Below are 17,430 nucleotides of genomic sequence, written 5' to 3' on the forward strand. Positions count from 1 at the left end.
ACTCACTGATGCAAATGCTTTCAGCCTGCTTAGTGCACACAAATGCCACACTGACCACTGTGTTATTCCAGTGTTCAGCAAAAGGAATGCAAACTTTATGTTCCTGGGCAGCTGGCAAAGGAAAAAATCCACAAAACAAAACAGAGCAAAACTGCAGACAAGCAGGACTTGTAGATTTTGTGTGCACAACTTGCATATCAAAATGATGTCCTTGTTGAGCAAACCACACTCTGACCCAGGAACAGGAGACTGCCATAAATAATGAGCCCCTCACAGCACAGCTCATGCTCATTCTCACCATTTGATTTTTTGTGCAGCACCTACTGAACTCCAGGAAAATGGGGCAGGAATTAAGGGACCTGGAGCAGCTTGCCACAATCATCTTTTAGTACCTCTCTGAAGGAGTTCAAATCCCTTGTTGTACACCAGGAAATATTTAAGAGTTAGGAGAGACACCATTTTATGTCTTTTTTGACTGTCTAGACCTTGCACCCACAAACAGACATAGTCTGTGTGTTATACTACTAATGAATCCTCTCGAGTTCTTATTCCTGATGAAGTCAGTCCTGAAGGAAAGGTTCATGACTTGCCCCAGGGCCAGGATGCAGAGCTTGCCATAGAATTAGTTAGGACAGGTTAGCATAGAAACTTCTAAAAGTAAGCAGGACAATTTTTTGCCTAGAAGTTAATCTGGTGTCAGGCAGGCTGAAGAAAAATCAGCAGCATTCCCAACAAAACAGAAAATATAAACAAACCACAGCAGTTCTTGGTTGGGGGAGAATACATTCTTTTATCCTAAAATAGAGAGATTTGAAGGACAAATGCCAAGAAAAATGAAATAGAAGCTTGCACCTTTAAACATAAGTATGGTACAGTGGTGGTGTGTTTGTTTAACACACAGATGGAAGATTTCAGTCTTTGCCAACCCTTTCCTCAGATGCTGACTTCTACCACATAAATGCTGGAATTGCTGAAACACTGGTACAACACCAGCAGATTTTCCCTGTCCCCCCCCCAGTTTCCTCACTGCCAAACAGCAATCAAGAACTTTATTGCTGAGTAGTCCCATTTCTATTCCTCCCTTTTTTAGGAGCAAGTTAATTGCCAGCTAAGACTATGGAAATAAAAGAAATAAGATCTATTCCAACCCATCAGTATATCTGAATCCTATCATGTGAGTTGCCAATTGGTTTTCCAGTCCTCATGTTCAATATCTGCTGTTAATTTGCTTGCTATTTCAAGAACTTGAAGACTGTCAGCAAAATCCATGATGCATTACAAAACTTATAATTGAAAAGAAAAAAACAACATCTGATGCTTTTCTGACAGGATAAACTGATCAGACCAAGGGAGAGGTACTAACTTCGAGCTGCTTGTATTAAAATGATTGTAAATGACACAGGGAAAGAAACAGTTATAGAAATAATTTCAAACTAATGAAAAAACCACTGACTGAACACACACACCCCCCAGATTTACACTGGGAAAAAAAAAGGAAAAGAAAAACATTGCATAAAATATTATTTTTAACTGTCATGACTGCACCCATCCACAATATTTTCTTAAGGCTGCATTATCTATGCCAATTAAAATTTTGCTTCTGAAAAAGAGCTAAGGCACTTCCTCTAGAGTTACTAAAAAAAGCAAATGAAAGCCTTGGCTTCTCAGAGGTGAGCTGTAGTGAGCTGTTTGTTCTTGACCTCTGGATCACCCGACAGATCAAATTCTTGGACATAGGAAAAACCCACTAGTATTCATTAAAAGCAACTGGGAGGCCAGCTTTGTGCTTCTGTTCTTGAGACCTGAACAAGCTACAGCTTGACAAATGTGCAGGATATTGCTGAACAATGCTGCTGTTCCTGTCAAAAGGGAAGAGCTTTATTCCCAGCTTCATTCAGGATGAATTGATTTTCATCACAATGATGCAAATCACAGATTTCAGTCATTATTTAAATAATCAATTTTAATCTTTCACATTTGTGCTTTTCAGTTATTTCCATGAAGCTGATTTTGTTAACCATTAAATGCATTTATTTATATCACTAGCTTCTACATTTTCTGCCCTCAGGAAGATTAACCTATCTATAGTTATCTAAACAAATGTATATTCTGAAAGTCTTGGGTCTTCAGTTTTACTCTCCAGTGCTAGACTGGGGTGGAATTTGCCCCATATATTTTGATAGCTAAAAATAATATAAGTGATTGCTTTATTAGATTGCTTTATACTTATGGTTTCTGACATTTTTTGTGGATTTTTATGGAGAACAGAATTTAAAATCTATAAATAAGTCTATTGACTCATTAGCCATGAATTTAACTGTAGTGCATCTCTATGCACACAAAATAAAGTTTTTTGAAATATTTTTTTTCATTTAAACTATTTTTGTCTTTTAACAAAAAAAGCTACCTGTAGAGCTGAACAGCAGAACAAAATGAAATATTCTCCCACAATATTTATTTCTTTCAAAACCCATTTTAAACAAATTCTGGCTTCAGTTAGTGGAATTCTCTGGTGATTTGAAAGCTTTTAAGGCTTTGCTAGGAAGGAGACATTGCTAAAATATTTGCACTCAAACATCTACAGCACACTCTAGTAAATTCAGTCCATATCACAGATGAACAACTTCAAATATAATTTTAAAAAAGACATGTATTTTAAAACAACATTTGAATTTATTAGAACTTATATGTACTCATACATATTCAGCACCTGAAGCTGCAGTAAAAACAGATTGTCTGTCCTTACCCTTTTACAAACACATCAGTGTGAGTTATGTATACTTTATAAAGAGAGTTTTAAGATTTCATATACCAATTACTGTGTGTACTTTTCATCCTGTTCTATAAGTAGCCTCAACCACAAATTTCCAAAGGAGGAAATGTTACTATTGGAATCCTGAAAGAGTTTTGACTGGGTAAACTATAAATTACTTTCCAACCAAACAAGATAGGTTTGTAGGGCAGTCAGAGAAAGACAAAGGAGGGAAATGTATTTGTGGATTATTATCTACAGACCAAATAGAAAATCTTCAGCCATTTTGCTTCTTCAAGGTTCATCAAAAAATCTGCTACTTAATGTGTGTCAGTAACATTCCCCACCTCTGAACACAATTCATGTCCCATCCTTGGCTTCTCCTTTAGGGGCTGATTCTCTTCTTTTCAACTCCCCTCCAGCTAATGCTATTTAATACTCTCAGAACCATCAGGCTAAATTCAAATTTTCTGCTCCTTAGAGGCAGCTGATATGCACCACTGCACATTCCAATTGCAAATACACATGAATGCTCCTGTGTATTGTAAGTTATTTTCTACATACAAATTCTACTAAATTGGAAGTTTGGAGGCACTATTTGAAATCTCTTTAGTCTTTAGAAAGCTTTCAGATGTACCATGAGTATAACATGTAATGAATATGGACTAGTATTTCTTTTCTGTAGTTACACTGAGTTGGCAATTTACATTTTCTAAATAGATAGATGACTTATAGCCAGTGCTCCCAGTGTTCTAGCAATTACTTCTGAGAAACCTCTGACGGGCTAAAACCTCCAGAATCACAGCTGTTATTCTTGGTTTGATCCCTCTTTTTAAATTAAAACCAATAGCTTTATCAGCAAATGAGAATTTTTTTCCCCTCTGGAAATACTTACAAAAATGCACATAAATTGAACGTGCCAACATATCTCATTTTAGGGTTGGAGCATCTTCTGGGTTAATGGCCACTGTTCTACTTCTGTGACAGAACTAATTGGGATAAGGAGGCCATAAATGCACACAATCCCCCTCCAAATTCTCTTCCTTCAGGGTAATCTGAAGATTTATAGTAGTAGAGTGAGATGTGATTGGAGGGGAAAGAGAAAAAAATTCAGAAATACTAACAGGATTGCCTGATCATTCTGTGTCAGTTTCCAAGCACAGAACAGATTTGGAACAGATTTTTCTAATATCTGATGTGACTTTTCCTTCCTCTCAAAGACCAACTAACCTCCTGGAGAATAGCCGAATTTTCACATTATTTCAGGAACTGTCATTATTAAAAGAATGAAAAACTAGAGAGAGAAAGAAAGAAAGAAAGGAAAGATGAAAACGCGTCTCCAAACACACTATAGCTGATATAAAAAGTTATATTCAAAATTGTAGTCTCAACTCCACATGAACAGTTATTCAAAACATGTTTTAACAACAGTTTTTCACAGCTGAACAAAAATGAAACATCCTTCAAGAGAGGATAAGGTTTTTTTTAGTTAAGTAATATCAGGCTGAGGCTACAGCTCAAATTTAAGAAATTAGTAGTTGAAGTCAAGAATGTGAGATACAGAGCTGGGTCACAGTTTTCTAGGCAGCACTAATGTACACAATATGACAAAAAAAAGCACTGTCAGAAGCATCAATGTGTGTGGTGTTGTACAAATCACCAAGGCCTCCGGGCCAAGTGAACAGTCAATAAAGATGAGATGAAAGGGAAAACTGCTAATATTTGTAGGGGTTTGCCCCATTCTTAGTTCAGCTCCTGCCATTCACCTTTCCTCTCCCACTTTCACCTTTAAAGCAAGCCTGACATAAAAAAATGTAAGTTATAAGCTTATAATAAACCCTTCTTATAGGTGTGCATAAATTAGCATCTAAGAACCTCAGCTGACAATTGAGAATGCCAAGTAACATAATGATTATCACCATCACTGAAGTTCAGGCTCCTGTTAAAGCCTCAGAGGACTGTGGCTGTTGTTAACATAATAATTTATAACAAGTGCTACCCAAGACTCCAATCCACACAGATATTAGGTATCACAATTAAACAACACGTAATAAAAACAAGGAAGAGTCTGCTTAGCACAAAACAAGACAGCAATTTCTCAGGCTTGGTGCAGGGGTTTAATGAAATCAAAACTGGCTTGAAATTTCATAATCACAACTTCACAAGCTAAAGAAAACAATGCCTAGAAATGATGAGAAAAAAGGTTTAAAGCACCTACTGTCTTCTATCCCGTGCTGTGGGTGTTAAGTGCTGCCCTACTCACCTATGAGCAGACATAAATACCTAAACAGCACATCTTGTAATGGAGATTCCCTAATACATACTGAGATAGCACTGCAAATAATGAACAGCAAGGAAAGTTTAAATTGAGACTTACCATGGGGCACCGTATATTCGGAATCCTTTAACTGTTACCTCTGAATCTTGTAAGTAAATACTATTTGTCAGGAGTGACTGAACATTGTCAAAGTCCTCTGGTTTCAATTTGGACACAGAGGGAAAGCGGTAGTAATCTTGTTTAACAAGGTCTGCCATGAATTCCTTATCAAATGTCAGTTCATGATTTCCAGCAATCACTATTTTATATTCATATGGTAGATTTCCTGCAATAACAAAAAAGAGGACTTAATTAGCACATTTTCCTCCCACACCAGCATTGCCGGCACAATAAGCAGAGAGCCAGCAGTGACAGAATGAGATACTCAAGATCTGTGTGCATCTCCATGTTGAACAGAAGTTATTAATGCTGCTTCTCCTCCACTGAATGAAAATGTTAAAATGTAAAGTAACATCACACAAACCAATGTCATCATAAGAAAGTGTGCGCTGCAGACAAACAGCTCCAAAGGTGGCGCAAGCCACCACTGTTCCCTTGCTTTCAACTGATGACACACAAAACGTGACACTAAATTCCATCACTTAATTCATGGGACTGGGACAATCAGCACAGGAGTGACCAGCAGGGAGATACCTCGGGTGTCTGAGTGGGTAAGCAGAGCAGAGACTGCAGGACCTTTCACAATTAGGCTGCTGATGCTGTTGTTTTTTAAATTATGTAGTTATTTGGATGAATTTGTACAGAGCCCAAAGCCTTCAATAACTGGTATTTATTCCAGATCTAGCCTGTTCCTCAAAGTTCCCATTCACTTGCAACAGATTTCTGTTTTATTATTAGAAATCAGTTTACAGTAGTATCTTACTTGAGTAAGGCACACACATGTAGAAGAAACCATGAAACTCAAGCAAGTACAATATCAGGTAGGAAAAAGGAAATGTGGTTAATACATTTACCATGAGGGTCACACATAAAGAGTAGAGGCTCAGTCACCTCAAGTCAGCACAAATATTCTCAGTGTTTGCAAGGAGGCATGGATCAGGCCCACAGAGACAGATTTCTGGAGTCTAGAGACAGATTTTCAAGCACTTGGTATCAACAACCAGTGCCAAATCTTCCAAATAAACATACTGGGTGTTGAGCCCCCTTAAAAAATATGGTTCCATGCTGTGGCATCTTCACACAAGTTGAGTTCTTTTAGAAAATCTGTCCCACTGTATCTTGCCAAAAATTACAAGCAAGTTTGCATCAAAGCTAGAACCAGACTCACATCTCCTTACTACAACCTTCATCATCACCTGATTTCCCAGTCTTATAACCAAATAATTCATTTGGGTGTATATTCCTAGTAATTATTTTTAAAGGTTGGGTTTGTTTTGGTTGGGTTTTGGTTTTGTTGGCATTTTCTGTACGTTTGTTTTCCCCATAAAAGCAGCAAAATATATGTGGAAAATTATGTGTCCATCTTAGAGCTCTGGTACAGCCAACATCTGACCTGAGGAACACAGCGCTGGATTCTGTAGATTTATTGTGAATACAGTTCTAACTAGATGTGGGTTTGCTAGTTTAAAACTCTCTTTCAGCTTTCAAAATTGACTGGGTTTGTGGTGTTTTTTTAAAAGAAGTTTTAAAGTAAAGCTGTAAATATTACAACAAGATGAAGTTTCCCCTAAATAAGACTTAAGGGGAACCAGTCAAAACCTTCAGCTTTTCAATATTTACAGTACAGAAACAGAAATTACACAAGATATGTATATAAACATCATCTCTGCAAAATTAGTTAATTCTGGATAGCAAAACAAGAAGCCATAAATCCCCTGAAAAAAAAAAAAACAAGCTGGCATCTTTATAGACACCTCACATCTGAACAAAATACAGATCATACATATTCATAACTCTCTGTGGTGCTGCATTACATTAGAAGCTGGGGGAATGCAATAATGCTCCTCTACAGCTTATGCCTCACTTCTTCCCCTCTTCCCTCCCGTCTCTGCTTCATGCTGCTCTGCAATTCATTTTTATTTAAAAACTTGATGTGGCAGGTACCTACAATTCCTGCTCCCCGTGACTCCTGGGTACAAGGTAAAATTGCTATTTTCTCCTCTCTCAGGAAACATAAAAGATAGCACTGGCATGAAATTTGATGCACTTGTCATAACTATCAATCCCCCAAAACAAGCTAGATGTGATTAAATTCTCAGCAAAGTAAGATGGAGACGTTAAATTCAGGTTTCTGCCAAGTTATCAACATTTGCCAGTTCTAGCAGGGAAAACTTCTGATTTAACTGGATAAATGTCCAAGCAAACTTGGACACTTTCTTCCATTTATTTTGGTACAGTTGAAAATCAGCTCATTTTGTGGATATTATATCCAATTAAGTCTGGAACATTTTTACTTTAAGTCAAGCTTTTTATCTTAAAACACCTTGAAAATGATGTTTTATTAAAGTAAGACTTCAGAGAAGCTCTGCTTGGTCAGTTCTTGAGAGCCAGGCAGAGGCCAGGAGCCCCTGGGAGAGAAAAGCATCTCCTTGGTTGCACCGGGGTATTCAAGCCACAGCCAGAACTGTGAAACCAACACAAGGACAGAGGAACAAGGCAAAACAGGCCCAGGAACCACCCACAGGGACCAAAGTTCATGAACACCTCACTGTAAGCTCCAGGTTAAAATTACTGCATGCCCATGGCCTATGAGCTGAAGCGTGGATGGCTGTGGATGCATATCCCATACAGCAAGAAGAGATGTGCTTCACTCCATATCTGTTCATATTTTAATATTAACCCCAGGATGGATGAAAAGGCTTTTCACCCATTTTCCCCACTTTATAACCAGTCACATTTTGCTTTCATCTTCCAGAACTGGTCTGTGTGCTAGCATTCAAAATGCAAAAACACCAAAAGCCAGGCCCAAGAAAAGGGGATTAGTAAGAAGTCTCATCCATTGCTTTCCTCTTCCCTGAGGAAAGACTATATAGCACTAATCACAGTAATAAATTACCTGCAATCAGATTAGCTATTTATTCATCACATTCAGGTTTTCCTTTCCTGAAAGGCCCTCTGGCAGGGCACAACATTCATTCGCTCTGATATAATTTAAAATATTTTGGCATGTTTTTTTTGGCAGACCTGCCCTTTCTCTATAATCTGCTGACCTCCTGCATTTAATACAGAAGCATAAACAGTCACACACCAAATCTCCTACTCCGTGGTATTTTAGTTCCATCTTGACCAGATTAATCCCCTCAGATCTCCATCCGTGCTGTCTGTACAGAGAGATGCTGCAGCACAATGCAGAGGTTGAAAGGCATTTCCTCATTTTCCTTTGCTACGTTTTAGTTAACTCCATTTGGTCTTTATTAGACTAATTTCCTAATGATTCCATTTTCCATTACACATCAGTAATATTATTCATTCTAATTTACACTGTGAATCTGGAAAAGACAGAATAATCACTTTTCAAACTAGGAAAAGAGGTAGATCTGTTTGCTGGGAAAAAGCACTTCTGAAACCCCTGTTATCAAGTCCTGGATAATAAATGAGTTTAATTAAAAATACTTCAACGTTTAACAGGTGAGATCAGAAGGCTAAACCTGCAGTTACTAAAAAGGTCTGTGTGCCAGGTCTGTGAAATAAAGTCACTTATGCTGCAACGTTTGAAATCCTCTTTATTTATGTGTCTATACATGTGCCTATGTGTTTGCTCAAGTGTATCTTGATTATATATATAGATACAAGTATTTTGTTTTTCAATACCTGCCCTCAACAGTATAAACAAAGGCTCACTGTAATTACTGATCAAGGAAATATTGCAAATAGACAAATTGTTCTCTTGTGGAAGTTAAAAACTCAGTATTACTCTTGCTAGAATAAGAACAAAGTTAGTTTACTGTGGCTAACTTGTAAAACTGAAATTGTTTATAATAAATACATTAATCTAGAAGTCACACAAGATTTCTCTGACTTATTTAACAAGTCAACCCTAAATCTCCAGTCCCACATATCTTTGTCCCCCAAGCATTCACCCTCACTCTGTGCCAGCCAGACGATTTGGTGGCCGCAGAGCACAGTGGCTCAGGAAACTGATCCCAGCTGAAAATTGATGTAGTAAAACCAGAATGAGGTTCTGTGAACACTGGTAAGGCAGGAATTCTTTCACAGGCTGCAACCACAGATCGCTTCAAAAGCAGCTGAACCTGACACTGACAATACATCTATTACATGGACAAAGGAAAAAGCTGGGGAAACTGGGGATTGTGGGGTTTTTTTAACCTAAGTAAGTAGGTTGTTCCTTTTTTTTGTGGTTTTAAGTTCACTTTAAGGACTGGATTCTAGGAAGCCCTTAATCTGCTAAATAACCATTCCTGATTTAATGGCCATGCTTCATAGGACACAATTTTAGTGACACAAGCCTGGTTCCTGGTTCTGTAGAGCTGCCAGGCATGACAATGAGTCTGACTGGCAATGAATGTTAACTGCTGAATCCCTATAAAAATAGAAAATCACATTATTTTTGAATGCCTGTTACCTATAGAACCCCATAGGGAAGTAGGGGAATAAGATAATAATATGAATAGAGCTCATCTGTATAGTGGTAGAAAAACTGTATTTACCACACAAATGCTATCAAGTGCTTTTGCATGTGAAGCTCCTGGAATATGGCATACCCACTCATTAGCCGTACTCAAACCCACCTAACACTGTCCATGAAAACATGAAGCATTTCATGCCCATTTCATAGTCCATAGACCCTTTGGCCATATGTTGAAAATGGGCTGAGAAACCTTGAAGTACAAATCTTAGCCACTTTCAAAAAGAGGGAAATCTGTAGAACTGAGATGCTTGTGCAAGTGAATCATTCTCAAATTTATGGTATATCAGATTTCTCATGTAAAGCCCACTGCATCTCAGGGCCAGCTCTTCTCTGTCTTCCCAGCATTTACACACAATCACAGCACACACAGGTCCTTTTCATCTGTTTTAAAAGAACAAAATAATATCTGAAAGGATATTATTTCTCCTTTAGCACCAACAAATGGAGTTTGTGCAAGGGTACAGTTTACACAGACTCACACCTGGACTTCTTCTCACCAACAATCAGCTGCAGGTACTGAAATCCAAAACTGGGTAGGAAAAACATCTTTTCTAGGATGAGATTGACCAATTGACTGTGAAAATATCTTTGGTTGTTTTAGTTAAAACAGCCTTCACAAAAAGTCCTCAAGGAATAGCTAAAACTAATGTCAACCAATACACTGCCTGAAACATAATTCCATGAATCTCTATGAATTTTTACCTCTCTGTATAAATCTATGAATGAAACAATAAAAAACAACAGCAAAAAAAAGAATAAACAAACAACACAAAAACACCCACAAACAATTAAATAAAAGAACATGCATGGAACCACAACATGCTTCTAAAAGAAGTACAAAGGAGTGGTCTTTCAAAATCTTCCTGATGAGAAGTATTCCATCAGCTTTTTTAACTACCGTCGGTTCAGATGCTTCTTTTTTTCTTTTTTTTTTCTACTCCAAAAGATTTTGGGAAGGAAAAAACGAAGGGCAAAACACCCAACCAAGCAAGAGGAGCAGAGGAATGAAAGTTTAAACTGTTTTGCCTGTATGCAAAGAAAACATCGGACCGCAGCACAGGGAGAAGCAAAGGCTGAGACCCTTGAATTCCTGCGATAAATCTCAAGCTTGTACATTAAAGCTCCCCTTTGTTGAAAACGCTGTTAGACACAACAAAACAGCAATGTTAGGTAAGCACAAGCTCTGCCTCTGACCTTTCACTCTGTAACCGTCAGGCTTCATTAATTTCCAGAGGGCCTGACAGCTCCAGCGTTAATACTCACACTTGCGGATCGAGCCACACAGGCAGGGTCAGACTGCTACTCTCCTCTCAAAACTCATGCATTAGGATTTCTTCCATGCTGGCAATGGAAACCAAGTCTAAGAAACATTAAAACACAAAAAACTACGTTACAATAATGCCAAGGTTTGAGTCATAAACCCATGGAAAGGCAAGGAAGCAGTGGAGTTGAATCTTGCCGGTGAGGCAGTGCCAAGGTAGAGCAGCAAGACGTGGGTCCTCTCCCGAGTGACCCCAGACACAGGTTTGCTGCTGAACCTACACGGGGCATGGGGAGAAGTCTGACTGCAGAATGGTGGCAACCTAACACCACATTCTTCCCACTTTTTTGTCTCTCTCATAGGTAAACGACGTGAATTTTGCACAACACTGGGCTGTAACATCACCAAGTGCAGCACGAACCTGCACCAGGGCCATGGTATCAACCATGGCTCTGAATTTAACCATGCTCTGCATTCGGTAACAGTTCCTTGCTTTTATGTATTTATGTCTCAACCATAACATTATTCTAAATGTAACTGTTTGTGGGTTAATATCCTCCTCTCTGTTATAAGAAAACATCTAGCATAACATAAGCAACTATTTTTTATTCACTTCAGTGCTTCACAGCTTCCTTAGCATTATGTGATCATTGTCTGCTGTGGCGGGTTTGATCTCAAAGTTGGTTGGAATCTTCACTGGGACTGCTGTTATTGAAACATTTTTTCTTTAAACAGAGAAAGCTTCACTTAAGTGTTTATCAATAAGTGCATGGCATTTATTTGTTTGAACAGACTGAATCTGAAGTTTTTGTTTAGTCTAAACCTTAAAAAAAAAAAATTAAAAAAAAATAACCAAAACTCCCAGATTTTGCAGCTCACTGCCAACTCTAGGTGTAAGTTCCCCTAAATTGACTTTAAAATCCTGAAATTTGAAACAGAGGAACACAGATTTCTCTGCTTGCTAGTCCCTGGAAAGACTTCTTTTCAGGCTTGTAATTATGTAACCTAGAAGAAAGAGCTTTCACAGAAAAAAAAAAAAGATGTCAGCTAACTTAAAATCAAAAAGGCTGACAGATAACGAAGTTCCCTTTAAATACGGCAAACTCTGGAAACAACACCCTACCTGGAAATTGCCTTAGCCTTATTTTCCTTTTACATTTTCAAGAAAATGCTTCTTGCAGAAATGGTAGTATCCTGTTACCCTTGCTCTTGACACAGCAAAGCAATCCATAAAGGACCACTGGCACTGCTGTGATGCTATATGTGCACTTTTCAAAAGACCCTTTAAGTGAAACAGCATTCAATTGGGAAAATATAGAAGATTTTCAGGAAAGAGCATCTTGTCTGGCAGAGCTGAAGGATGTTTCCTCTAAAACAGAATTACCCCACATTTACACTTATGAGATCTGCATCTCACCCCTGTAGTTTTCAAGTCTATAGTGTATGGATATTGCAGACACCACAGAAATGTGTTACATTTTATCCAAGAGAAAACCTCACATTTTCTCTTGCCATCAGCATCTAATGTACGAGGGCTGATTAACTTTTAGACCAATTTCACTCAATGGGTTTCAAAATGGCTCAGATGCTGAATTCTGAAATACCAAATGGGAACATAAACTCTGCCTTCACAGAGCCAGTGGGGCTAAGTAGAAATGTTCTCCTTGAACTTGATTAAGACTCAATTGAAAATGAACATTTTTGGTGACTATTAAATTAGGCTAAAGTATAGAAATGCACCCTAAGACTATCTAAATCTAATAAGAAAAGCCATCTCTATTTCAAAATTTTCAAAGCATTCTTCATAACTGCCTCACAGATCAATTTACATGGTACTTTTGCCAATAAGCAAAACGAAATCAGAGGTTCCCAATTGGCTTAACTCATATTGAAAGTGGTGAAAGTAAACGCTGGGAAATGCAATTACTGCAAACAAACTCCATTTTCTCCACTCAGGAGGGAATTCAGGGAACATTTTTATTGCCTTCAAATAATATTTCCAAAGGCATCAATACACAATTCTATTTTTCTTTTTGGAGTCCCCCCCCACCTAATCCTGCATAAAGAAAACTCACCAGATTTTGAAATATATTGGTTTGCTGATATTACCTTGTGGATGCTCACACAGTAACAATTTAAATGGTTTTTTATCCATGAATCTTAAAAATACAGGAAAGAGTCACTGTTTGACAGAAACAGATCTGGACCTACTTCCCATAACATACCCTTGTCTCTGTAATTTACAATTCTGATTAAGTCTTTTTTTCTAAAGTAGATGAATAAAAGCCTTCAAAAAGGAGGTCATCTTCAGAAACAATTATACCAGAAAGTAATTAAGATAATCATAAATATCACAGATAATGTCCTGGTATTTTCATGTACATATATTTTTCACACTGTAAAAAGCCAGCAAATGCTAGGGACAAGGTTTTCCAGACAAACTAAATTCTTTATTTAAAAGAGAAACAAATCAAAACACCAATTCTTCACTACTTACTGAAGGAAATGAGAATGATGAATGCAGGATACAGTTCTAGATTCTGCCCCAAAATTTTTCTCTGCTTATTGACAGGAACCTTTATGTGACTAAACCTCCTTTTCTGTCCACAGGACTGAAAATACATCACTCTTGGGGTATTCCCAGTATCTGCCTACCTATCATAACATAAACAAATCTATCCATCCATCAGGAAAACATACACAATCAAAAAATTCTCCTGTTTATCTTCTCTCTGACATTTGTTCCATTATTTTTCTCATTTTTAATGAACGTCTTTGAGGCTTACAAGGCACAAAGCAGTAGGTAGAACCTTGCTCTATCTCACAGCCCAGTCACTATTTCTGAAAAAATCCCTCCCAAATGCCTCCCAAATGCTCTGACTTAACCAATGCTAATGCAACATAAGATAAATTCCTACAATAATAAGGGGAAAAAAGTAAGCAGAGGCAGCAAGAATAAGCACAAGAACACAAACTGAAAGAAAAAAGAAGAAATAAAATAGTTTTTTCAATATCCCAAAGGTTTTAAAAGCATGGACTTTTTGTTGAAAAAGCAGGACATCAGATTTCATTAACTCTGAGAATGGCAACAATCTCCAGTGTGCTAAAGCAATTAGCAGCTTTTGAAATTTACCCTGTGGTCATGCTTTTTACTTGTAAACATTTAAGTGCAAGAAGCAAGTTTGAAATTCAAAGGTCTCTTTAAACGTATTTTCAGATGGTGATACTTATGTTTGTTGGGAGTTGTTTCTTCCTTTTTTGAGTTGGAAGAGAAGAAATCTAACACCTGAACTAAAGTCCATTTCTAGAAGGAGCCTGCTATCCATCTGACAGCATTTTGTATATCAGAACAACCTCCACTGTTCTTTCCTGAAACCTTCAGAGAAAGTACACAGAGAATGCAAAGAGAAATTACAGTCAACTAAAAATATCCAGGAAGGTCTTTACAAACCTCTAGTATTATTTTCTGAATCCTACATTTAAATTTATTATTCTAAATAAACCTAAACATTCCATTATTGTCTTTCAAGATGAACTTGGATACCAGGAATCTCCTGAGTCTTGTAAGGAAATTCCTTTTAATAACCCAGCCCACAGAGAGGTTTCTTAGCTACTAAAGGAGACAACCAAATCACTCCAGCTGTATCATGTTATTACAAGGAAATAAATTCTTCTTTCCCCCCCTAGCCATCTAGAATTGTCTGAGCAGAATGGCACAGCCTCAGACACCTTCCTTTTATGTTTTAAGCACATACAGTAACTCCATACAATAAATATGAAGAGGAGAAAACTTTAAGCCTGATAAATGCCTAGAGCAGTAACAGTGGAAATTGGTGCTAGTGATGCCTGGCTTCCAAACCTCACCCCTGCTACTATTTCTTGCCACCTCCTCTCTTCTCCTGGGTTTGCCTAATTTTGAGTTACAAAATTTATTATGTTACATCATGACAGAAAGCTCAAAGTGAGTTTTTTAAAAATCCAAGGCACCCATTCTTAGAATTTCAGTGGGCAAACCTATGTGCTAAAATACCTAATGGCTCTTCCTAAGAAGAAAGGACAAAAATAAGAACGAAAAATCATATGCATAATTTAAACTCCATTCTGCATTATAAAGAGCTTGAGTGCTTGATTTGTGATGGAATTCAGGTAAAATTCTTATATTTTCTATCCTTGTCAGTACAAGTACACAGGCCCTTTGCTGCAGTCACCTCAGCTCCTTTACCCAGTCTATTAAGGTTACCAAATGCTTTTAAACCAAGTTAAATGAATATATGAGATTGACAACATTTGTACCCATGTATTATAATTTTCAAGGAATATTTTCACAAGGTGCTGCAAAATCTGTATGATGCAGCATCTGTCATTTCAGATTCATTGTATACAGAAGTACACTGAGGATTCTGGTACGTGACAAATACTCCTCTGTAATTAAATGCTATCATTAACTGTTGGGACATGCAGTATTTGCAATTTTTCAACTTGTGTGCTTTCTGCAGAGTAGGCTTTCTCCTGACTTGAGCATTTTAGCCATAATTTGTAAAAGAAAAAAAAAGGAATGAAAAACCTGCCATAAAACAACTTGATACACAGACCTTAAATTATTTCCACTAAAGTGGCAACTGTAGTTAATCGCAGGTGGCCATTAAGACAGAGCACTAAGAGAAAAGCTATTTCAGTCACTTACACAAAGGTAACAATTTATTTCTTATTTATACTCCTTTCTGCTAAGGTTTTGCCCTCTCACCTCCAAGGCAAGCATCATTGTTTTTACAGCTGGCTTCACGGAAGCAGTTGTTTATGAATGGCTATATTGCTTCCACTATAACCCTACACACATCCCTCTCCAGTAACTCAAATGCCAGGACCCAGTTTAAGGCAGATAACCAGTGCTTGTCACTCACCAGAGCAGTGGCTCTTCCTTCCTTCTGTCCCCAGGGCATCCCCCACAGCCCTCTCTGCTCACACAATCCCTCCCCACCTTTCACACTCCAGATAATGGCACAGGATTATAATTTACAACCAGGAGACTGAAAATGGTGAATGGCTTTCCCTCCAGTGCTTGTCAGGGAATTACTCTGCCTGGGGTTTGATGAGGGGATGTTAGGGACCTTTATTCTCAGGACCAGGAGTATGGCTACAGCTACGTTATTTTATTCCCAGGGACCACTGAAGCTTGGGGCAGGGACAGAAGTGAGCAGCAGGAATGAACTCCTTCCCCACAATGCTCAGGAGACATCTCCTGCACTAGTATGAAGGAAACCTGATGATGCCTTACAGCTTTTCTGCTTATCTGTCAGTTACTGAAGGCAAATGGACTGAGGAGTAAGGGGACTAAGGAGTGGGGAGTATTAAAAGTAAGGTTTGATGGAGAGTATCTCAGGTAACAGTAAGAAAATATGGGTAATTTTTTAGCATTTGCTGCTCTGTTTTAAACTAAAAGTATGTTGTCCGGATACACAAAAAATGATTTCTCTCTTAAAAGAAAATTTTTTCTCTTCACCAAGAGAAGACACTGCCTGTGTATCTTGTAACCACCCTACAAAGTTCCTCACATTGTCATCCTCATGCTGACAAAGCCTGACAAAGAAAACCCAAATCCTTTTAGCTCTGGGAGAAAGGGTTCTCTTCTCCTTTTTCTCCCCACCAGAGGTATCAGAGTGCTCACAAATACAACTCCTGTTCTCTGAAATCAGAATACTTCCTAACTACAGGCAGTAAAGATTTCAACCTCTTCTAACAGGTGTGATGGGGTGGATAGGGGAGATGGAGTTGCACAGATCTTTGTATCAGAGCCCTTTTATGCCAATGCATTCTGCTCCCAATACATAAAATGCACACAGAAGCTCAAATCCTTGGCTTCAGAGGACTGCAACATGAAGATTAATTACCAAGCCATGAAGGCTGGTTAGAGCCAGCAGGAAGAAACAACCTGTTTTTCTTAAAAATAAAAAAAAAATAAAAAAATAAAAAAATAAATAAAAACTTAGTAATTCTTGGAACATTTATTAACCCTGTAACACAGGTAATTATTGTAAGATAAAGGTCTGCCAGTCTTGCATTAACATAAAGTGCTCCATGTTATGTTTCCACAGCACAGTAACGTCCTCAATAGTGTGAATGAAGGTTAACACTGGAGTTTTAGGTTGATTCAATCCTCCCCTCCCCAGTCTCACATTTATAACAAATCTCAGTGGCTGGCCACAGAAAAAAACCCTATTTTATACAAGCCAAAAAGAGGCAGGATGGCATTTCACTGAGATACCCTTTTGTAGCTCAGTGTAAGGTAATCACATGCATTTCCTAAAATGCAGAACTGAAAAGAGGAATGGGGGTGGGAAGCACAAAACCCAAAGATCATTCCTGCTGTCTGCTAGGTTTTGTAGTTGCATACAACATCTAAAAAAAAAAAGTGGTGATTAAAGGGAAAAAAAAAAAAAAAGGCTTTGTAATAGACAGGACACTGCCAACCAGCTTTAAATTGAATTACACAG

The 17,430-nt window shown here is 37.9% G+C and overlaps 1 protein-coding gene across 1 annotated transcript in view; it reads right to left on the reverse strand.

Annotated features, from left to right (window-relative positions):
- Positions 1 to 17,430, reverse strand: part of MPPED2 (metallophosphoesterase domain containing 2) — a 94,756-nt gene that overhangs the window by 33,956 nt on the left and 43,370 nt on the right. The window contains exon 4 of the mRNA XM_030451224.1: positions 5,130 to 5,355. Within this exon, the coding sequence (XP_030307084.1) occupies positions 5,130 to 5,355 (226 nt within the window). The remainder of the gene's footprint in view (positions 1 to 5,129; positions 5,356 to 17,430) is intronic.

This window comes from Calypte anna, chromosome 5 (genome assembly GCF_003957555.1).
Source record: "Calypte anna isolate BGI_N300 chromosome 5, bCalAnn1_v1.p, whole genome shotgun sequence".
NCBI classification, from domain to species: Eukaryota; Metazoa; Chordata; class Aves; order Apodiformes; family Trochilidae; genus Calypte; species Calypte anna.